We start from the raw sequence: 23,610 nt of genomic DNA, 5'->3' as shown, positions 1-23,610 counted from the left end.
CGGCTCCTCCACATAGCATTTCCAATTCCTTGTTCTTGGCCGCCTCGCACCACTCAAGCATCTGCCCTCTCTTTGCCGCTCTCATATCCTGAGGGCAGGTCTACACTAAAAAGTTAAGTTGACCGGCTTAAGTTGCTCAGGGGTGTGAAGAACCTACACCCCTGAGCTACGTAGTTAAGCCGACCTAATCCCAGTGTAGACAGCACTAGGTTGATGGACAAATTCTTCCCTCAGCCTAGCTACCTCCTCTTGGGGAGGTGCATGAACTAAAGTGATCGGAGAAGCCCTCCCGTTTCTGTAGCGAGTGGCTACACTGAAGTGATACAGCGGCACAGCTAAGTATCGACATAGCTTGAAAAACATACCTGAAGGCACTGGCATGTACAGAGCTGGCAACCATGCTCTGGTCACCTTCAATGCCCACCTATGTCCAGGCACCACGCACCTCTGTAAATGCCACAGCTGCTTTTAGACTGCCAGCATATTTTCGTTTACACCTGTCCCAGTGTGCTCCCCTGTGCTTTGAACAGAGGGTGAATAATGACCTGCCCTCTGTGCTTTCCTGCTGTTGATTTGCTGCCTCGGCATCACAACACTCTAGCAACAGACGGTCTTTCCCCTAACAACCCAAACTCTCCGTCTCCTCCACGCAGCTGCTCAATTATTTTCTGCAGAAGGTGGGGTGTTCTGCATTTGTTGGAGCGCTGTGCTGCAGAAAGCTTCCTCTCTTCCCCTAGATATTCTGTATTGTACCCTAAATTAATATCAAACCAAGAGCATTTTGAGAATAAAAAAAAAAAAAAAAAGCAAAACACTAACATAGACTTATTGGCTCCAGCCAGCTGTTTAATGAGACTACGTGTTGGAAGTGCGGTCAGTCACTTACAGATTTGCAGAAGTTTCCTATGAGCTCACTAAGGTTTCAGTGCAGCTATCTTGAAACTCACATGTTGTTTATAAAATCCGCGTTCTCCACAGTGTTCTTGAAACAAGGTTTGTTATTGAAATGGTAGTTTTCTGACCAGATGCAAGAACCAGGGACAGATTCAGGCAGGGAGCCTTGAGCTGGTGATGTCGTTTCAGATATTAAATATCTATTTAAGAAATAGCAAAGTGGGGATTTTCACCCAGCTGGCATGAAAGTTCTGCACCCATACACTCTTTGGAGAAGGAAAAATATGGAATTGGGGCTGGGGGAGGTCTCCCATATAACTCAAATAAGGAGCATGGGCCTGGGTTGATATTGAATTTAGGACCTCATCCAAGCCCAGTAAAGTCTTTCCATTGATGCTAGTGGCTTTAGATCAGACCTTTAGATGGATTGAGAAGTCTGGAAAAAATTTCTAGTTCGTTCCCTCACTGCTTCTTTTGATTACTTGTTTCTTGCCCTCTTTTTCAGGCCCAGCATCCTGCCCTGTGTTAATCACCTCATTCTGATGCACCATACATTATGGTTGCCATCAATCTGTTGAAAAAATTCGTATATGGACTCCTGTTATTGATTGTGGTTCTGACTATTTGCTTGTGGAGGGAAACAAGAAAAGGCTACTACGTTCCCTTCAAAACAGAAAGCAAAGGTTTTCAGATTCTCAGAGCTCTGGGAAAAGGAGACGTATTTACATCCCGACTCCTTTCAAGCAAACCTGTCAGTGAGAAGGGCCAGTTATCTGTTGCTTTGCTGGTCAAACTGGATAAAGTAAATGGCAGCATCTCTCCAACCCCTCCAGGAAACAATGCAGTGGTAAAGTCCAAGAAATCAGTGCTCTCTGTGAATGTCTGGAATGAGGAAAGTTCATCAAAGAATCTCATACCTAGGCTGCAAAAGGTCAAAAACAATTACCAGTCCATGAACAAGTACAATGTGACTTACAAAGGGCGAAGGAATACTACCAGACTCAGTCCAGAGAAACTGCTCTGCCAGCTCCGGGACAGAGTGAATGTGACAATGATCCATGGGTCAGACGGTCCGTTCAATACCTCTGAATGGCAGAAGTATCTACCAGAAAAAAACCTCAGCCAAGAAGTCGGCCACTTCCGTCAATGCGCTGTCGTGTCCTCAGCAGGAGCTCTGAAGTCCTCGCATCTGGGACCAGAGATAGGTTGGTATTACTCTGTTAGGATAAAACAACATCATCTGGCTTTTGAATTCTGTGAGGCTGGAACAATCCACCGTCACACTTGATTTACCCATAGGACTTTCTCCATGTAAAATTAATCTGAGAATTCACAAAGACACTTGCACCATCTTGAAATAGTCAATTAAGATTCTTATTGATTGAAGGTGTGTGTGGTGGAGAGCAGAAAGAATGAGCAGGTACCCTTAGTGTGTACCCTTAATACACATTTAAAATGTGTACATTAATCTTTAACACTTGAAAACACAATTGGTTTAATTGAACTAAGTGTGGGCCAGGATTCAGCTCAAGATCCGTGCTGATTTCTGCACCATACAATATGATGGAGACCCCAGTGGTAGAATTCCCACTGCAAGGGAAGGGTTGCAGCGGTACAAAGCAGCTGCAGGCTCCACTCTGGAGACCTCTAGGGAGCCGAAGTCCCCTAAAGCAGTGGTCTCCAGACTTTTTGGATCACGCACCCCCAGGGCCAGCTCTAGGGAACCAAAAAGAAAAAAAAAAGAGAGCTGCCGCCAGCGTGCTGCCGAAGACGGAGCAGGGAGAGCCTTTGGTGGTGCGCCTCCTGCCACGCACCCCCAGGGATGGTCTTGCGCAACCCCTGGGGTGTGCGCACCCCGCTTTGGAGACCATTGCCCTAGAGAGAATGGGTAAGGCAGGCTGCGGACAGGGGATGGCCATGGCAGCTGCAGGAAGCATTATAGTGATACCGATATAACTCCCCAGGTGAACACTCAGATTCCCATTTGAGTGCCTTTGCTTGGTTTAATTTATGTCACTTTGGAAAGAGTTTAAACTAAACTGGTGGGGGGCGGGGGAAAGCCACTCTTAAATGGGAATGGGTGTCCATATGGGGTAGTTACGCTGCTATCACTGTATCAGTTTAACTACACTGATAGCATATCCCAGTATAACTGATAAAACTTTCCCATGTAGACAAGCCCTTTGGCTCTGGAGAAGGAAGAAGGAGAGGAGGAGGCAGTGTTTCCTAGTGGGTAGATCACTGGGCTGTCACTCAGGAGACCTGATTTCTATTTCTGGCTCTAACATTGGCCTGCTGGGTGACTTTGAGCATGTCACTTTGCCGCTCTGTGTCTCAGTTTCCCATCTGTAAAATATGAGTAATGACACAGTTTTCCTTTTTAAAGTGCTTTTAGATATACTGATGAAAAATGCTGTAGAAGAGTTTAGGTGGTACTATTATTTATTTTATTATTCATTATTTAACATATCCGTTCTCTGTAACAGAAGAACCTCTGGCCTACCCCAGCCTTGCTGTAGTTGGAGCTCTTAAGCGCTACTGCAATCCAAATAGATAATATTAGTAATAATAGGGAGGAGAGACTATGAAGGAAGACACAGAAACAAAACTCAGGAAAATCTATGCTGTCATCTGTTATCGGAAAGAAAAGAGAGTGAAGCCATGAAGGGAAAGTAGAACACAACTAAGAGTATAGTAAGTTACATTTGGCAAAGTACATATTAACATTACACAGCTCTTTTATTCCTTTAAAGTGCAGGAGGCATCATGTTGAGCTGTGAGGTAGCATAGTTATTTTTCACCCTAGCCACTAGACTCAGTCCACAGGCTATTGAGCATCTGTTTTTTCAGGCCCTGAGAAATAAAGCACATTCCTCTTCATTATTTCCCAGTCACTGATTTGTAATAAATCACAAGGAGAATTGTTTACCCAAGTGTGTTTTGGGGACCTGTACTGAGCTGGTTTTTTGGATGTCAGCTTGTGCTCTCTACATGTGTGCTGAGTTTTTACAATAAAATACATACAGCTGGAAATGGTTAGTTTCATTTAAACCAAATTAGGAGACAGAGAAAACAGCACATATAGTAATCATTTAAATGCCAGCATGAAAAAATCAACCTTTTTAATACTTCTGATGAATCCAGCTCTGTATCTCTAACAAACAGTTATCAACTATATTGATTATATACCTGCCATATTTTTAACATACCTGAGTTAGATGCTTTTCCCCCACTCACACATAATAGCCATTGGTTAACTTTTAATAACTCTTCCCTCTTTGCTGCTTTCAGACACCCATGATGCAGTTTTGAGATTTAATGCGGCTCCTACCATAGGGTTTCAGAGTGATGTGGGGGAAAAGACAACAATCCGCCTTGTTAATTCACAGGTAAGTCTGCCTGGCAAGTGTGCTACACGACAGAGAGGGAAAGTGTATTGAGTATGCGACTGAGGGCCCAATTGAGCTCTCTTATTGTGCAGTCTCTCCTTCACTGCAAGGATTGAGGTAGGAATAACACCAGCAGCAGAGTGATCAATGGTGAATGGCAGCTTTTCTTATGGTATTTATGGAAGAATAGAGCCACATCTCTGGCTTTGAACATGAGATCTCTACCTCACACTCTTGGGACCTTTATGTAGCAGCACCTCGAGGTGTCATTTCTCTCTGGAGGGAGAGAACAGGTAGAGCAGGGGCGGGCAAACTTTTTGGCCCAAGGGCCACATATGGGTATGAAAATTGTATGACAGGCCATTAATGCTCACGAAATTGGGGGTTGGGGTGTGGGAGCGGATGAGGGCTCTGACTGTGGGTGTGGGCTCTGGGGCGCAGCTGAGAATGAGGGGTTGGGGGTGCAGGAGGTTGCTTTGAACTGGGACAGGGGTTCGGAGGGTGAGAGAGGGATCAGGGCTGGGGCAGGGGGTTGGGGCACAGGAGGGGGTCAGGGGTGCAGCCTCCTGGTGATGCTTACCTCAAGCAGCTCCCAGAAGCAGCAGCATGTCCCCCTCTCTGGCTCCTATGCGGAGGCAAGGCCAGGCGGCTCTGCACACTTCCCTGTCTGCAGGTGCCACCCCTGCAGGTCCCATTGCCTATGGTTTCCGACCAATAGGAGCTGCGGGGGGTAGTGATTGGGGCGGGGGCAGCATGTGGAGCCCTACGTGTAGGAGCTGGAGGGGGGACATGCCGCTGCTTGTGGGAGCTGTGTGGAGTGGGACAAGCCTCGGACCCCGCTCCCCGGCAGGAGCTCGAGGACCGGATTAAAATGTCTGGAGGGCCGGATGAAGCCCCTGGGCCATAGTTTACCCACCTCTGAGGTAGAGCCTGCAAACAAATTCTATACATAGTATATAATATAGTTTTTTGTCTAGTGAAAAAAATGTCCCTGGAACCTAACCCCCCTATTTACATTAATTCTTATGGGGAAATTGGATTCGCTTAACATTGTTTTGGTAAAAGTCGCATTTTTCAGGAACATAACTACAACGTTAAGCGAGGAGTTACTTTAGTTCGGGTTCTGTAGTTTCCACATCGGAGTGTTTTAAGACTTTTATAACTTCTGAAAATGGCTTTTCCCCATATGTCATTTTATTCCTGTACCTCCTTCCGCCATACTCCCTTCCAGGCATATGTCCCATGAGCCTGTGCTCATGGCTCTAAATATTCATTCCTGCCCAGATAAAAACCCTAGTATTCTGATAACCGTAAGCATGCGTGGGTTGTGGCTTTGACTTTACGGGAAGGGTAGAGACTCTGGTTGATTTACGCTGCCAGATTTATACATTACTTGAGTAAGAGGTATTTGGCTCTTTAACCAGAGATAAGACTGTGAAGATTAAACAACTCTATAACCTAGGTCTATGAGAATATATGTTGGTAACATTTAAGTTAAGAAGATCTGGGGCATGAAATATCTTCTGAGTTTTGGAGGATACAGGATAGAGCAGGTTAAAAGGAACCAGTTTGGGAATGATTAGTTGAACTGTTCCACTCTAGGTTAAGTGATAAAAGAAAGGGTAAGGACTAGGGCTGTTAATTAATTGCAGTTAACTCATATGATTAACTCAAAAATTAATTGCAATTAAAAAAATTAATCATGATTAATCACAGTTTTAATTGCACTGTAAACAATACAATACCAATTGAAATTTATTAAATATTTTTGGATTTTTTTTACATTTTCAAATATATTGATTTCAATTACAACACAGAATACAAAGTGTACAGGGCTCACTTTATATTATTCTTTATTACAATATTTGCACTGTAAAAATGATAAAAGAAATTGTATTTTTCAATTCACCTCATACAAGTACTGTAGTGCAATCTCTTTATCGTGAGAGTGCAATTTACAAATACAGATTTTTTATTGTTACAAAACTGCACTCCAAAACAAAACAATGTAAAACTTTAGAGCCTACAAGTCTACTCAGTCCTACTTTTTATTCAGCCAATCGCTAAGACAAACAAGTTTGTTTACATTTATAGGAGATATTGCTGCCCGCTTTTTATTTACAACGTCACCTGAAAGTGAGAACAAGCGTCCACATGGCAATTTTGTAGCCAGCATTGCAAGGTATTTACATGCCAGATATGCTAAACATTCATATGCATCTTCATGCTTTGGCCACTATTCCAGAGGACATGCTTCCATGCTGATGACACTCATTAAAAAAAATAATCCGTTAATTAAATTTGTGACTGAACTCCTTGGGGAAGAATTATGTCTCCTGCTCTGTTTTACCTGCACTCTGCCATATATTTCATGTTATAGCAGTCTCGGATGATGACCCAGCACGTATTCATTTTAAGAACACTTTCATTGCAGATTTGCCAAAATGCAAAGAAGGTACCAATATGAGATTTCTAAAGATAGCTACAGCACTCGACCCAAGGTTTAAGAATCTGAAGTGCCTTCCAAAATCTGAGAGGGACAATATGTAGAGCATCCAAAACTTAGAAGATATTTCATGTCCCAGATCTTCTTAACTTAAATGCTACCAACATACATTCTCATAGACCTAGGTTATAGAGTTGTTTAATCTTCACAGTCTTATCTCTGGTTAAAGAGCCAAATACCTCTTACTCAAGTAATGTATAAATCTGGCAGCGTAAATCAACCAGAGTCTCTACCCTTCCCGTAAAGTCAAAGCCACAACCCACGCATGCTTACAGTTATCAGAATACTAGGGTTTTTATCTGGGCAGGAATGAATATTTAGAGCCATGAGCACAGGCTCATGGGACATATGCCTGGAAGGGAGTATGGCGGAAGGAGGTACAGGAATAAAATGACATACGGGGAAAAGCCCTTTTCAATACTATTAGCCAAAAACTCCTACCTCAGAACCACCATACTGACTACCTGCAGGAGACAGATCAAGTCCACTATTTGGCTTTGTAGAGACTAGAAGACACACAAATAGTTAAACAATTTTCTTCTGGTCTTTAAACTGTTGCCATATCTGCCATAGACTCCTCAGCATGTCCTTGAAATCAAAGACAGATTCTTGATTTCAGAAATGTCTGTAAATATTCTATCAATAAGCTTTCCAAGCCTTATACATTGTTCATAACCAGGTGCAGGGTCTGATTTAAAATCTGTAGAAAAGTTTATATTTGATTCTGTAGATACATTTAAAAGGTCTGATAATCTCAGGGTAGTTTTCAGAGGAGAGTTCAGGAATCCATCCAGGTCATAGTCGTGGGAGAACTGACCTAGCTCTGATTTCTGTGTACAGCAACCTCCATGTCACTCTTTGTATAAGGCTCAGACCAGAGGGTAGGCAGTCTCCGATCTCCATTTCCTTAGAAGATATTGTCCAAATCCATCCTCGTCACTGGGGGGTTTATAAAATCTGTAATTTTAGATTGAGCGAGGAGGCAGATGGGAGAGAGGCACTTCCTAACTAAGATTTATGGGCTTGCTGATGGGTTTTAACCAGACCTGGTAAATTTAGTTAATTCAGCATGGCTCCTTCTGCTCTCAAGTTGTCCTTTCAACCTTTTGCTGTAACCAGAGTTTGTGACCGAGTGCTCGCTCAGCATTTAGGATCTTACCCTTATACCAGGCACTGACTCTTTAAATCTCCCCCTCCTCATTAGTTCCATATCTTCCAACCGGGAACAAACAGGTCCATTGCCTCCACTACCAGGACCTAGTTCGCATATAGGAGGAACCCTGATCTTCTCATGAGAACTGTGCCCTGCTTTCTCGGGACGAGGGCCTACTGCCTCCTACTGCTTCTGGCACTTCTGTGGGCTGCTTTGCTGCTATGTGCACCCAGTAGCACACAGGTCCTGTCCTGCTACAATCTGCCGGCGCTACCCTGCTACTCCTGGCTGGGGGCTCCTCTCTCATTGTCCATGCCAACCAGGAGCCAGGCTCCCTGCACGGGACCAGGAAACTGGGCAGTATATATTTAGAAACTGATAGCATTGGGCTCCAAGAAGGTTAGGAGTAATACTGAAGCTCTGATCTCCAAGCATACTTAGGAGAAATATTTTTCTGCACTTTATAATGATAGGGCATGTATTATCTTTTCGGCACAATCAGCTCTGGTAGCCCCTGTTCCTTGTTTGTTTCAAGAATGGTCTGCAGTAATCAGTGAGGAAGTTAATTTTTCGATCAAGCAACAAGATTGTATTCAAACATCAGGGGAGGATTTTTTCCCTGTGGGATGATTTAAGAAGAAGATTGATTGGTGAGCCGCTGTTTTGGTTAAACTTTTCTCCAATATTAATAATACAGGGATTTTTCCCTCAGGGTGGGCTATTGATATTATTATTCCAGTCTATAAAAAAGGGAATAGGAAAGACCCAGGGAATTATCACCCAATCCTTTTGTTGAATGCTGTCTTAAAATTTATAGTAGATATCTTTTGGAGAGACTAGAGGATTGGGCAGAAAATAGAAGACAATTTGCTGATTTTCAAAATGGCTGCTCCACTACAGATTATGGTTTTATTCTTTCTTATTTGATCTACAAATTTTTGTCTCCCTGAAGGGAGGACAATTGTATGCAGCCTTTGTTGATCTAAATGGGCGTTTGATTCTACTGATAGCTTCTGTGGGACAAATTGGAGATAGGTCCCCCATTACTTTATTCTTTTAAGAGCTCTTCCCAGGCAAAAAGAGGCCAATATTAGGATAGGCCTGGATAGGCAACTAACTGATTCCATCCCGATAACAAAGAGGGGTTGACAGGGCTGTCAACCTTTTTAACCTTTATATTACTGATGTTATTTTGGCATTAAAAGGGGATCAGTATTTTCCCCATCAAATCATGGATTACCCTTTGTCTGTCTTAATATATGCAGACGATTTAATTCTATTGTCACAAACATCAGTGGGACTGAAGCATTCATTAAATGTGTTTGGTTTATACTATCAACGGGAGGGCCTTTTGATAAATTATTCCAAAACTAAAGTAATTGTTTTTAGTCAAAGACGGAGGTTGCATAAATGGAGGATTGATGGGCAATATATTGAACAAGTTAATTCTTTCCTCTATCTGGGTGTCTGGTTCTCACAAAATGGATTGTGGGATAAACATGTTCAGGTGACCAAAGAGAAGGCCTCAAATTCAATGCAAGCTGTGTTATGTTTCACCTGGATTCATGGGAGGAATTTAATTGCATCAGCCCTAAGAGTGTTTGAGGCTAAGGTATGCACTCAGATTTTGTATGGTGCAGAAACATGGGGGTGGAATGATCAAATGGGAGTGGAAGTGTTTCAAAACAAATTCCTTAGGATGATTTTTGGTGTCCCAAATAGAACTGCAGCTGCTCTTCTTAGAGTCAAGACAGACATGAATTCTGTTCTTTTCCAAAGTGCAATACTAACATTAACTTTTGGTTTTGCATTCGTTGAATATACCCACAATGTTTGCCAAGGCTGTGCTTAGAAGAACAGCTCAGCTGGGCTTTGTCATGTACATTTCCTTGGTGACAGAATATTCAAAATTCTTTGCATTCTCTAGGCTTCCCAGAATTCAAAATGATTAGATTTGTTTAAATAAGTGAAATCCCTAATCAATTTGAGATTAGAGGATATTAATAAACAACTAAGCAAGGCTGTTGTTTCCATTACAACTGTGTCACCTTGGTTCCCCCTTATTAAAAAGACTCACGGATATCTAGAGAGTTTGTCTAATAATGAGTTAAGGAGGGCCTTAACAGCTCTCAGTTTTCAATCTGTGCAGACAGCTTAAATCAGAAGGCTGATATACTGGCACTGAGAAACATAACCACCTCTGTCCATGCAGCTCTGGGCAGATGGAAGGCCTACCCTATTATTTATTATACTGTAATTTGTACTGTATTGAGGTCAGAATGGCTTTCCGTGCTTTTTTTGTCCTGGGTGCCTTTTTCTACAACATCTCAGAGAACAGAATATTTATTAGGGACTAACAATGTATCTGTGATCTGAGTGGCTGCCCTATTCGCATGGCCAGCAGCTAAAATCAGGAAAAGATAAATGGCACGGTGATTATATATGGTTTAATTGATTTATGTTCTTTTAAATTTGTATTTATATGTATTGTGATATTATAAAATCCTGGATTTACTTTTAAGTTATATTGTAATATATTTTGTTTTTGGTGCATTGGCTTACGGCTAAGTTGCTATTAATAAATTTGATTTGACAACAGACAATAAGTAGTTACAACAGGCAGACAAGGGGAATACAATTAAACAGTGAGAGAGTTGTGAAATAAGCAATGGTCACAGCACCCCAGCTATCCATCCAGTAAGTGTTTTGAAGCCATCGCTTCTTAGCTGGATTAATCAGGAAGAGCTTGTTACAATCTAGTGAAAGGGAGCACAGGTTGAAACAACCCAGGTAGGAAGAAAAACAGAGCTTCATACTCCAGAACAGGCCAGTTCACTACCTGCTCACCTCTTCACTCTGTCTCCTTGCTCTTCGGGCTTGAAGTTCAGTCATCTGCTCTCAGAGAATGAGGGCTTGTCTACACCGGCAATTTACAGCGCTGCGACTTTCTCACTCGGAGGTGTGAAAAAACACACCCCTGAGCACTGCAAGTTTCAGCACTGTAAAGTGCCAGTACAGACAGTGCACCAGCGCTGGGAGCTACGCCCCTCGAGAGGTGGGTTTTTTTAGAGCGCTGGGAGAGCTGTCTCCCAGCACTTTGCTGTGACCACACAAGCCACATAAAAGCACTACCACAGTAGACTAGCCCTGAGTCTTCTGGGTTGCTGCTTTGGAATAAGGGTTGACTTTTTTCAGAGAAGTACAGAGGGTTTAGCTACATGTATTCTATTAAAATTCAAGGGTAAATCCCCTGTACTGCCTTGGAAATTGTAACCAAATTCTCTAATCCATGTTTGTTCCTCTTCCTTTACATTAATTTTTGTTGCTCATAAATCTTAATCTATCTTCCTCATCAGAATTCTCCTCTCCCATGATTTGTGTTATCTTGATGCCTGCTGCGTCCCAGTGGTCTCTGCTTCCTGACTAGTGGATGCAACATAAATTAAGAATTGGACTTTGTCCCTTTGTAAACTGATCTTCCCATAGCAGACGTGTTCAGCAATCTGGAGGCAATTTATGTTCTTACTCGTCTGTGTGTAATTGTGTTACTGGGTCAATAGTATGTTCTCCACTTTGGAAGCTATCTCCTGGGGCCACATATCCAGTGCCAGCCTAGTTATGATATGCAAACGATGCCAGTGAAAACATTTGTCCTGCTTCCACGACACTATAGATATAGATATATAATTATGCAGCTGTAGTTATGCCAATACAACTCCCCATGTGGACACACGTGTTCCTGGATAATAAGTGTTAAAAGGAAGGGAAGATGGATGATGGAGAAGTAGAGAGGAGACAATGCCACAACAAAGGAACGAGGTAGGAGGCTGGGGTAGGTAAAGGGATACCATTCTTAGGGTAAAAGTCAGCAAATGTGGTCTAAAAGGCTATAATCAAACAAGTTAATTAATCCAAAAGAGATTACATAGATGATAAATGTACTAGCGGGTTATATGATGAATTAGCAAGGCAATCAGGAAACCATGAAATCAGCTAAATAAGACCAGATCAAATAGGCAATAATCAATGCCTCTGGCAGTTAATTAGCAAAACAGCTGGGCAAGACAAGTAAGTGTGTTAGCAGTTAAATGACAGTTGGTTGAGTGGAAAGAATCAATCAATTGATTAAGCAGAACAAATAGGCACTAAAGGCAATAAGTGGTGAGATCAGTTAGCTCCATTGATTAAATGTGGAACCTAGAACTGACAGTCAACAAATTAAGGTCATGCAGAGCAAACAATAGCAGGCTGTAAATGAGGTGGCAGGAAGTTATCAGATTAGTTGCAGAAGTAAGAGGCAGTGACAACTGCAATAGAAATTTGGTGCATATGTCTTAGCCTTCAGTTGTTCCTAGTACCTGCCCTGCTTAAAAATGGAGGCAGGAAAGATGGCAACAACCCTACAGTTCTGACCTTGAAAAGGTCCTCTCGCATTTGCTCCATCTCTGCATTCATGCTGCTGGGTGAGTCTAGAGCAGTGGTTCTCAAAGCTGGTCCGCCGCTTGTTCAGGGAAAGCCCCTGGCAGGCCAGGCCAGTTTGTTTACCTGCCGTGTCCACAGGTAGTTCTCCAGGTTCAGCCGATCGCGGCTCCCACTGGCCACGGTTCACTGCTCTAGGCCAATGGGGGCTGCAGGAAGGGCAGCCAGCATGTCCCCTGGCCCACGCCGCTTTCTGCAGCCCCCATTGGCCGGGAGCCACGATCGGCCGAACCTGAGGACGCAGCAGGTAAACGAACCGGCGCGGCTCACCAGGGGCTTTCCCTGAACAAGTGGCGGACCGGCTTTGAGAACCACTAGTCTAGAGAGAGGCCTGTGACTGCTTGATTCATACACTTACATTCTCTTCCTTTCTGAACAGCTCTTCTTCCCCTCTCTGAGTCCGGGTCCACCTCCAAAATTACTTTGGTATAACTACTTGGTTCAGGGGTGTGAATAATCCACACCCCTGAGCCATGTAGTTATGTCGACCTATGCACCGGTGTAGACAGCGCTATGTTGGTGGGAGAGCTTTTCCCACCGACATAGTCACTGCCTTTCAGGGAGGTGGAGTTATTAAGCCGATGGGAGAACTCTCTCCTGTCAGCTTATAACGTCTCACTTCATGACCCTGCACTGTGAGTCTTGCACTTCGTACCTACGCTTACCGACACGTGGACTCTTTCCTGAAACGCTCTTCTCAGCCCACCTTCTCCTCTGCCCAGGATGGTGCTAAAAAGGACCCATTTTGTTTTGTAAAATATCTGGCAAGAATCCCCTCTCCCTCTGTTCTGCTGTGTCCCTCCTCCCCTTCCTGCCTTCACCCCAGTCTGACACCACGGTCACTGCTACTCTCTGCCACTCTTCCTCGTCCTCTCCCTGCAATCCCATCCTCTCCAAATGCTTTTAGCTCCCACAAGCCTGGGAGTTAAAAACTTAAATCCTGTCATTTGCACCTGCAAAGGACTGTGTGCACCAAGCTGCACTTTCAAACTCAGCAGCCTCGTTTTTAAAAGTGACCGAAATGTTTTAAATGGTGTAGGCTGAGGAAGCCATGCAGTACGCATGGCAGGACTCTGGGCCTCAAACCTAATGTTCTCTCTCTCTTTTTAAAATTAAGAACATACACCAGCAAACTCTTTTTCATTTATAGAATAATAAGCATCTGGAATGGCCAGGCAGACATGGTTGTGATGTACTGGTGACAGGGACAGCCAGAATAGCGATTGGATGCTAGCGATGGCTGGGGGGAAATAGCATATTTAAAAAGATGAATCAACTCATTCTGAAGTAGCTCCCGTTTGGCTTGGATTTCTGAGGGGCTGTCTGGCATAGTCAGGGTTTTATGACTGCCCTCTTCCTAACCAGATGTTAACAAGAAGCGTCTGTTCGAATTGTGCTTATGAATAAAAGGACAAGCCCCTGTTTATTTCCTGTAAACAGTGCTCCAAAGTGGACTTCCCCAGTTCAACTCTCTCACCTGCCCTGTGGCAGTTGTTGGATTACTAAAAGGATAAAACTGCCCCCGGCTGATTTTTGTCATTGTAACTTAGCGCTAGTGGCTGTTTGGGGAAATTGACACTTGGACCATTATTCTGAGTGTAACTCCATGAGTTTGTATTTAGCGTGACTGTGAAGTGTGGATTGTTAAAACTTGCCCCATGCATGCTTTTTTTTTTTTTTAATGAAATATGATCTGAGCAGCCTGTTGCCTTATCCATCTGTTTTTCCTTTTTGGCAGAGTGTCTGTAATTTCCACAAAGTTGGAGAAATGCATGTAGAATTAGATGTCTCAGTTACTGCTACTACTCTTCTCCCAGCTAATTTGAGTGACTGCAGTTTTAGTGGCTGAAGTCCACACATGCTTCAAGCTGCTGTGAGTGGCCCGTATCCTCTCCTTTCTGCGTAAAGACAGGTAGAAAGAGGGATGTGACATGCATAGATATGCAGCCATTGCTCCTTTGACATTCCACTACATCCTGACCTGCTGGAGGCAGGAGTAGCAGCAGAATTAAAAGGACAGGGCATGGTTGCTAGCTGACACAAGGAAATACCTTTTCTATAGCATGTATAATCCAAGGATAATGGAGCACTTTTTGAACTTCAATCAATCCTACCTGTTGTCCTTAGTAGTCGATGGGTAGAGCTATGCTTAGTAATACTTGACTGCCTGACCTTCCACAGATTGATACATATTCTGCTGTGTTAGTAATCATCTTTCCTTTTCTCATTCAAGCTTGTAACTGTCAAAGAGCAGAAGTTCCTTACAGATATATTGTACAATACTGGAATCTTAATTGTCTGGGATCCAGCACCTTATCATGCAGAAATTCATCAGGTAAGTGAAGAACAGTGTAGTAAATGAGATTTACAGGGTATCTGTGACCTCATTTCTTGCCATATATGTCTGCATGCTGAGGATCATTCCTTTTAAAGTTGGCATGCTCGATGTAGCAGTGTATGTGTTCGCAAGTGCCTTTTGCCATCCCTGCATGCGATCAGCTCCTATGATTTTTGTCACAGCAGTCAGGGAAACTGAATTTGAGTAAAGTTTATGAAATGCCCCCATGTGATGTTGCAACCCTGCGTGCTAGGTTGCAGTGCCCAGAGTGGGGAGTCAGGCCCAGCCCCACAGGACAGGAGCAGCTGGTGCATGGTGAGTGCAGGGTAGGCTCACTGTCCATTCCTCACCTCTCCGCCCCTCCCCCTGAGGTCCCCAGCTTGCCCCCTTTCCATGACAAAACACTTCCATGACAAAATCATAGCCCTACTCAAAGGAAATGTGTGTCTTTTCCAGGCAAGGGTGAAGGGCCCTGAGTTGTCTATCTTTTATTGCCACAGTAAGTTTCCCATTGGCTGATCTCACATCAGGGTGACCACTATTGTACATAGCATTCTCAAGCTTGCCGTAGAGTAATAGTCTTCACTGTCTCAAGAACCCAAAAGGTAGGCTGGACAGTCTGACCACAGTGGCCATTTTGGTTTTGAAAGCAACAGTCTGTCATTAGGTATATTTTAATGGCTTATAATTGATAAGAAAGCTCTATTAAAAGGCCAGCATATTCCCTTACTCATGTCAGCTGGAGTTTTGTAGGTATTGGATTCATAAACTGGAGTTACTTGTGTAGTGACTGCAAAGTAGCTGCACAATAGCTCCATTAGCAGTCATCACATCTCCCTCTCTCAGTAACTGGGTAGATCACCCATGTGGGCAGTATATTCAGAACTTTATCGCAGAACTGTATGCTGTTGTGCCCCCCTCCTCCAATCAGAAGTCAGAAGCTTTGAACCATATCTCTCCCTTTAAATTATAAGAAAATAAAACCAAGGGCGGTTCTTCTCGCTTTGCAGTGTGTTTTTTGACTGTGCAGTCTGTATAGTCAGAAATGGGAGAGAGTTTGTTCCATTTTTAAAATAATAAAAAATACCTCTCAGCATTTGCACTGAAGAAGAATTTCAATATCAGAGATACTGCACCATCCTTTGATTTAGCCTTCTTAGGGTACAAGACCTCATTGTTCTCCCTTTTCTGTCAGGTCTCCTCATTGCTGATTTGCACTGGAATATCTCAGTTGAAGGCAATAGTTACATCATTGTACAAAACAATAAGTTACCTTGACAGTTTCAATAATAAGTTAATATTCTGTCAATATGCTATTTTATGGAGCTTCAGCATAATAGTCCAGAGCCAGAAAGCACAGGATCATCACTAAAGCAGCACAATAACAAAGCTAAGGATTATACTACATCAAACAATCTCAGCAAGCAAAGCATGCAAAGTGATAAACTGCAACAGCTTCAAAAGCTAGTCCAGTGTAATTAGCAGACAGAAGACGTGACTCTGAAACAACCGTCCTCCCTCTCCCGGAGCAGGGCCTAAAACCCTGGACTGTGTGATTGAAAGTCATCTTTCGGAAAGAGAGGCACGCTGCTCCAGTGGTTAGGGTGCTAGACTGGGAGGTTTAGGTTCAATTCCCTGCTCTGCCACAGACTTCCTGTGTCACCTGGAACACGTCACTTAGGTCCTGATCGTAAATCCCATTTTTAGGCTCCACAAAACTCCTGCTGAATTCTGTAGGCACCTAAACTTGACACTTATGTTTTCAGCCTAAAAGTTCCCTCCAGAATAAGTTTCTGCCTTCAAGCATGCCCACTGCACCCCACTCTAGGTGTCTGGACACCTATCCCCAACCTAAGCCCCAGAGTGATCCACGAACCAGGAGGAGATAGGTGAGGAAATGTCTATCTCATGTGCGGAGCCCGATGCGGGAAGTGTGCTCAGAGGTCACCTACCAGATTGGTTCCCATTCACAATCATTTTTAACTTTTAGAAAGCCAAGGATTATAAAAACACTTCCATGCATTCTTCACTTTGAATGGATACAGATACGACTAAACAAGGAGTCCCTGCAGTGTTCCTAAAGCCCACTTCGCAGCATTGTACTAGTGTATTAGAATCTAAGTGAAGTCATTTGGAAATTAACTATAAATGAGTGTTTATAAACTACTTCCTTGGTCAGAGACATTGCTTATAAAATGTCATCTGAATGTCCAAGCCTTTGTCTAGTCCAACGAAGCAAGGGTATGTATGTAGCATGCTTAAGAGCCTCTAATGAGCTAGGCTGGTACTTATTGCCTAGTAAAACCTCCTCTCTTCTAGATGGTCCCAGAGTTTAAAGAAACATGAGCTCTCCTTCAGTATTTTTACTGAAGTAAGGTAGTGAGAGGAAAGCTTATAAATTTGTAAGCTCACAAATACACACAATTACAGTTCACTGCACATACTGTACATTATCATCTTCTGGTGCTATGTTGTGACAAAGATGCTTGTGTGCTAGCCTTGGAATATGACCTTTTGTTCTCTGAGATAAATATAACAATTGAGAATGGTATAAAAATGACGCGCTGCACGTAAGGTTGTCCTGTCAGTGTCTTTCTAGGCCACGTGAATAGTCCTGCTAGCTGGGTATTCTAGAAGGAGAGAGGTAGTATCTCCTAAAATTTTTGGGAATGGAGAGGAGAAGAAATGGGATCTTTTCCAGATTTTATTGCTAGTGGGCTGCTTGCTTTCATGTAGCAAGCAGCCCACTGAATCTCCCAATTTAAATATCATGTAGCTTCCCCCTGAATCTCCCAATTTAAATATCCGGCAGCCATTAATGATCCAAAGTCCATTGAAGTCCTTGGGGTTCTTTCCACTGAATTTTGGATCAGACCCTAAATGCAAATAAAAATGGAGTAGTTGGTAAGACACTTTTATGAACTGGATCACTGACACACCAACCACTGACATGTGAAGATCTTAATGCATTAGAGATGAGAAACTTAGAAGGATTAGAACTCCATAACAGACCACTAAAAGATGAGATGGTTCCCCATCAGTCTTCAGTATGAGGGTATCTTATAATAGAGACTGCAAGAAGGGAGGGAAAAGTGCCGTTTGCCTACATTGCTTTGTGAATTGCAATACAGCCTGGTATGATACACATGTCAAATTACATTCCACTTGTAAAGAAAGTTCTTTCACAGCATCTTTAAAGTTACACAGTGGATATTGTTGTAGACTTTTGTATTCCGTTATGGGTGCCATGGGCTCACCCGTCTGGTGCATGCTAGCTCTTCCATCAGCACCTTGCCCTCTGAATTAGAATGCAGGTGGAATTTTGAAGGGCAGCCTGTTACATGAAACATAAGTTACTGGATCCCGCAGCAGTGCAGAGCAATAGTAGATTCCTTAGGTGTTTTATGAGAGATCTTGTCCTTAGGGGAGGGGGGAAAGGATCTGACTTGTTAATTCTGTTTTAGTGGTACAGAAAACCAGACTACAATTTCTTTGCAAACTACAAGGAGTATCGTACCAGACATCCGAAACAGCCCTTTTATATCCTGAACCCAAAAATGCAGTGGGAGCTCTGGGATATCCTGCAGGAGAACTCATTGGAGGATATTCAGCCCAATCCACCTTCTTCTGGAATGCTTGGTAATGTATCTGCCCAGTAAATATTTGACTTTATTAATTTTGGAAGGGGCTCTTCAGTTTATTGAAGCGCTGATAATGGTTGTGCTTTCTGTTTATCAGATTCAAAGCAGCCCTTTAGAGCTTCCTAACAATGGTCAACTTCTGTAAAATGCAATGTTTCCCATCTCAAAACAGCAGCTTAATTATGTTAGAAATCAGCATTTCCCAGCAGCGGCTCTCAAACTGTTCTGTGTAGCACTGACTCCAGAAATAGCTATACTCAGATCAAACACAGGTGCATGCAGCAATGTTAGGTGCAACAATGTCAATTGTCAATAAAAGGTGCAATCACCTTTTACTGGTCACCAGCATTTCTAGCCAATAGGAAAAGAGCAACTCATATCTGGTCTGATCTGAAGCACAGTGAAGTCTTTCAGGGCTTTCACTGCTATTCCTTTTCATTACTTTTTTATTTTAACAAGCGAATAAATTTATCAGCTCTCTATTGGAGTCAACAAATAGTTTTATTTTTCAAATTGATGAGCCATTACCTATTATGGGATAAGCACAGTTCAAAAAGAAAGATTTGATAAGGGGAAAAAGTTTTCAGAACTTCATAATAGCTGTAAAAATGGTAAGTAATTCCCCCTCAGCCAGCCTTATCTCTCGTTCTAAAGCCCTTTTGTTTCATCACCTTGTGCTAATCTCAAAACATTAGTAAAGAGGTCCATTTTCCTCCCAGACAGAAATTCTATTGTGGCCAGGTTTTCTCCTCTTCACAACCTCATTTAATCAGCAACTAAATGAAAAGGAACCGACCGCTAAGGAGCGATTTATAAGAAAACCACTTACAGTGGAGTTGTCGTCTTGTTTGCTTTGTCGGTGCCAAAATTGTTCTGCTTTGGTTACCATCCTACTGCTTGCAAGAGGGCACTCATACTGTAAGATATTGCCCCCCACCCCATGTAGGCGCAGAACTAGACCTTAACAAAGTTAGGTTAGCTGATCATATTTCTGCCAGTCAGAATTCTTCTTTCTTTCTACAAACTCATATTTCTGCCTTCTAAGCTATTAAATTATTTCTGGCTCCTGTTCAACACTAATGTGTAATGGGGGAGACAGCTAATTTTAGAAGGAAAAGACAAAGCAAATGGTTATTGATTAGAGCAAGGGATTGAGAAGGCAGGACTCCTGCACAGCTCAGTCTCTTGACTTTTTTATGCCTCAGTTTCCCCATTTGTAAAATGAGTATAATCTGTCTCCCAGTGATGATAGAGAGAGAGACACAAGCTTTTGAGCTTACACAGAGCTCTTCTTCAGGTGACCTCTACAGAAGAGCTCTTTGTAGCTTGAAAACTTGTCTCTGTCACCAGTTGAAGTTGGTCCAATAAAAGATATTCTTCCCCTGTGTGGAATACACATAGGGACCAGCATACCCGCTATGGCCCCACTGGCCAAGCCCTTTGTGCAGGGACCCTCATAACCACTCAGGCTGTGATCTGACCTGCTAAGGCCATGCCATGAGTATGCATGCATGCCACATGCCTGAGTCTGGAGTTTCTTCAGAGCATTGTCCATTGACCCACACATACACAATAACACCCCTCATGTGCCTGACTGAGGATATAAGAGGCAGTGCAGATCAACACCTCTCCAGTTTCTTCTTACTGCCCCATGGCCTAAGTCAGAATCATGTCCTCTGTTGTTGCACAGCCTGTAAAATTTATTTGTAAATAGTTTATATCTTAGCTTAGGAATTCTAGTTAACATGGAATAGAATACTCCCCCTCTCCAGTCAGGCGAAATCGTCCTCAGTCCCTGGACTATGCCCAGGGTCCCGGGTTTCAAGAAACAAGGAAAAAGAAGGAGCCGCTGGTTCCGACAGTATTCCTCATTGGTACCATCTCATCTATCCAAAGCCTGGCTGCATCAGATGAACTGGGCCCTTCAGGAGTTTCTGTGGGAACTGCTCGGACTCCAGGCTGTGTGGAGACCTTTGTAATGCGAGAGGATGTCTTCCTCCCCTACCTGCAGTCTCCACTCCTTTTGGGCCCTGCCCTCCTGAGAGACATCCTTATCCTGGAGGGGAAATCATTACCATTGTCTCAAGAGAAGTCCCATCTCTATCCATCACACAGGAGAGCCCCAGTACTGATGGAATCAGAGGAGCTGGAGGAGATAGCTGCACCAGTATCTCTGTGGAGGCACAGGAGCCCTAACAGACAGCCAAGACACTATTATCTGTCTGGTTATGACCCTCCCAGGGACACCTAATATTGATTCTCAGGGGGGCCACCATGAGCAATGGATCCTTCCTTTTTGCAGGTGCCTGGACCCCTCTCAGGAGTCATACCACTCCTCCTCCTCTCATCAGCTGGTTTCATATGTGTCTGAGGAGGAAGAACCAGAACCGGTTCCGATGGGGGCCTCATCATCATCTCTGGACACCCCTGTCACTCCTTCATTGCCCTCTCCTCTGGATGACAACCAGCAATACCAGGAGTTGTTGCACAAGGTCGCTAATGATCTACAAATTCATCTAGAGGAGGTCCATGACCCTCAGAATCAACTACTGGACATTTTACAACCACAGGGACCGATCAGGGTGGCCCTTCCAAACTAATCAGGCCATATTAGAACCAGCCAGAGAGGTTTAGCACACACCAGCATCTTGTGCCCCTATGCTATTTTGTGCCGGCTAAGGATGCTGACTTCTTGTTTTCTCATCCTGCCCATAATTTGTTGGTGGTACAGGTGACTACAGAGAGAGCTCAGCCATGCTACCAAAAATCTACCTTGGCCCATAAAGGCTCAAAGAGAGTGGATCTCCTGGGAGGAACGTTTTCTCCTCTTCAGTCCTCCAGTTTTGTATAGCTGATTACAAAGCTTTATTAGCAAAATACAATTTTAACACCTACACCAGGCCTACAGAATGTAAAGACAAACTCCCCATGGAAGACTGAGCCCAGTTCTAGTCCTTTCTGGATGAGGAGAGGCTGGATGAGGAGAGTCACTTAATACTGTGAGCATTCCAGTTATCCTAGACTATCTCCTCTTCTTGAAGAGCTCAGGGTTCACCCTCAGTTCACTGTGAGTACACCTAACAGCGATTTAGTGTCTTTCTCCCCCCAGTGGAAGGACATTTTATCTTTACACACCTAACCATGGTTCAATTTATGAAGAGCTTGATCAGGACACTTCCCACTGGTTATTAAACCTGTGCCTCAATGGGACCTTAACCTTGTCCTCTCAACACTTACAGGCCTGCCCTTCAAACCTCTGGTAACATGTGCCATGATCCCCCTGTCCATGAAGGTGGCATTCTTAGTAGCCGTCACTTTGGCAAGAAGGGTCAGTGACCTCGTAGCCACAATGGCAGACATTCCTTATACAGTATTTCACAAGCAGAAGCTTTCCCTTAGGTTACATCCCAGATTCCGTCCCACAATTGTGTCTGAGTTCCATATCAATACTTACCTGTATTCTTCCCAAAACCCCATGCTTCTTCTGAGGAAAGAGACCTCACTCCCTTAACATCAGGCTTGTCCTGACGTTCTACCTGCAGAAAACCAAATCCATTAGAAAATCTCCGAGATTCTTCGTTGTTGTGATGATGGCACAATGGCACAATGGCAGACATTCCTTATACAGTATTTCACAAGCAGAAGCTTTCCCTTAGGTTACATCCCAGATTCCGTCCCACAATTGTGTCTGAGTTCCATATCAATACTTACCTGTATTCTTCCCAAAACCCCATGCTTCTTCTGAGGAAAGAGACCTCACTCCCTTAACATCAGGCTTGTCCTGACGTTCTACCTGCAGAAAACCAAATCCATTAGAAAATCTCCGAGATTCTTCGTTGTTGTGGCAGAAAGGTCACAGGGACAAGCTATATCATTACAGAGGATTTCTAAGTGGATTTCAGGATGCATCTCAGAATGCTACAAAACAGCGAAGCTCCCCTATCCTGGGCGTATCACAGCTCACCTCACGTGGACACAAGCTGCCTCCCCGACATCCTTATTGGATGTTCCACTACAAGACATCTACAGGGCACCAACTTGGAGTTCCATCCATACTTTGACATCACACTATGCTCTAACTCAAGCAGCAATGGCGGATGCAGCTATAGGAACAGCAGTACTACAAACCTCTCTGCTGCCGGTTTCCTCACACCATTTTCCGGTCTGAATGTGCTGTTTGAGAGTCCCCCAGATATGGAATACACATAGGGACCAGCACTTGAAGAAGAAATGAAGATTACTTGCTGTAATTGGAGGTTCCTTGAGATGTGTGGTCCCTATCTGTATTCCACTACCCACCTTCTATCCCCTCTGCTTTGGATCTAGTTGGATTGCAGTAAGAAGAGGAACTGGAATGGCGTCAACCCACACTGCCTCTTATAGTCTCAGTCAGGAGCATGAGGAGAGTTACTGCGCATGTGCGGGTCAATGGAGACTGCTTTGAAGAATTTCTGGACTCAGGCACATGGTGTGCATGCGTACCCATGTGTGGAATACAGATAGGGACCACGCATCTCAAAGAACCTCCAGTTGCAGTAAGTAGCCTCTGCTTACCTCTCCCACCTTGTTTCTCTAATATCCTGTGACCAACACAGCTACAACTACATTGTGTATCCCAGTGATGATGTGAAGCTTAAATTGTTCAGTATGCTCTGGGAACCTTTGGAAAGCCCCATGTAAGTGGAAATAGTTACTTATGGTAAAGTCTGATCAAAATATTTTTTTAAAAATGGGGACTACAATTTGACAAAGTAGTCACAAAATTAAAAAGAATTTGTTGTGCAGCATTAGTAGATTCCCTAGTCGTCCTTCCAGATGTCACAAAATACATTCAGATCTGAAACTCGGCATAATTCAGTGGGATGCTAGAAAATAAATATTGATCCAGATTCCCTGGTATGCCCTGGGTGCTTTGTGCTGCTTTAGCAAGGTGAAAGCAGCCTGTAAACCTGGATTAATTGTTCCCCCTTTAACAGTTGCTTTGCACAGAACATACCATGGAATCTGGCTGATCATCATTATTAACTGCATTCTAGAATTGCTTGTATACTTCACATAAGACACATGAGGGCAACACTGTTCCATCTAGGGAAATTGCTTTGAGCTTGAAGAGTAGCATACTGTGCAATGGTGTTGAACTGCAAAACAAGCCCTCTCTAGATTTGTGATTTTTACTGGCTGTGCATTCATTAGGTGAGGTGTTGCACTCC

At 43.4% G+C, this 23,610-nt stretch overlaps 1 protein-coding gene across 24 annotated transcripts in view; it reads left to right on the top strand.

Moving 5' to 3' along the window:
• The window catches only part of ST6GAL1 (ST6 beta-galactoside alpha-2,6-sialyltransferase 1), a 256,245-nt gene that overhangs the window by 91,091 nt on the left and 141,544 nt on the right, over window positions 1-23,610 (top strand). For 23 of the 24 annotated variants that reach the window (XR_006284034.1, XR_006284037.1, XR_006284036.1 and 20 more), the window contains 4 exons: window positions 1,400-2,099; window positions 4,186-4,283; window positions 14,655-14,756; window positions 18,224-18,398. Coding sequence is in view for 19 of the 24 variants with exons in the window: in XM_043522964.1 (XP_043378899.1) it covers window positions 1,451-2,099; window positions 4,186-4,283; window positions 14,655-14,756; window positions 18,224-18,398 (1,024 nt within the window). In the remaining 5 variants the exon portion in view is untranslated. Of the gene's footprint in view, window positions 1-1,399; window positions 2,100-4,185; window positions 4,284-14,654; window positions 14,757-18,223; window positions 18,399-20,702; window positions 21,942-23,610 lie in introns of those variants that run through there. The other variant, XM_037908159.2, reaches the window with a different exon arrangement.

This window comes from Chelonia mydas, chromosome 9 (assembly GCF_015237465.2).
Source record: "Chelonia mydas isolate rCheMyd1 chromosome 9, rCheMyd1.pri.v2, whole genome shotgun sequence".
Taxonomy (NCBI): domain Eukaryota; kingdom Metazoa; phylum Chordata; order Testudines; family Cheloniidae; genus Chelonia; species Chelonia mydas.
The sequence above is the reverse complement of the archived record's forward strand: the minus strand, read 5'-3'. Positions and strand labels throughout refer to the sequence as shown.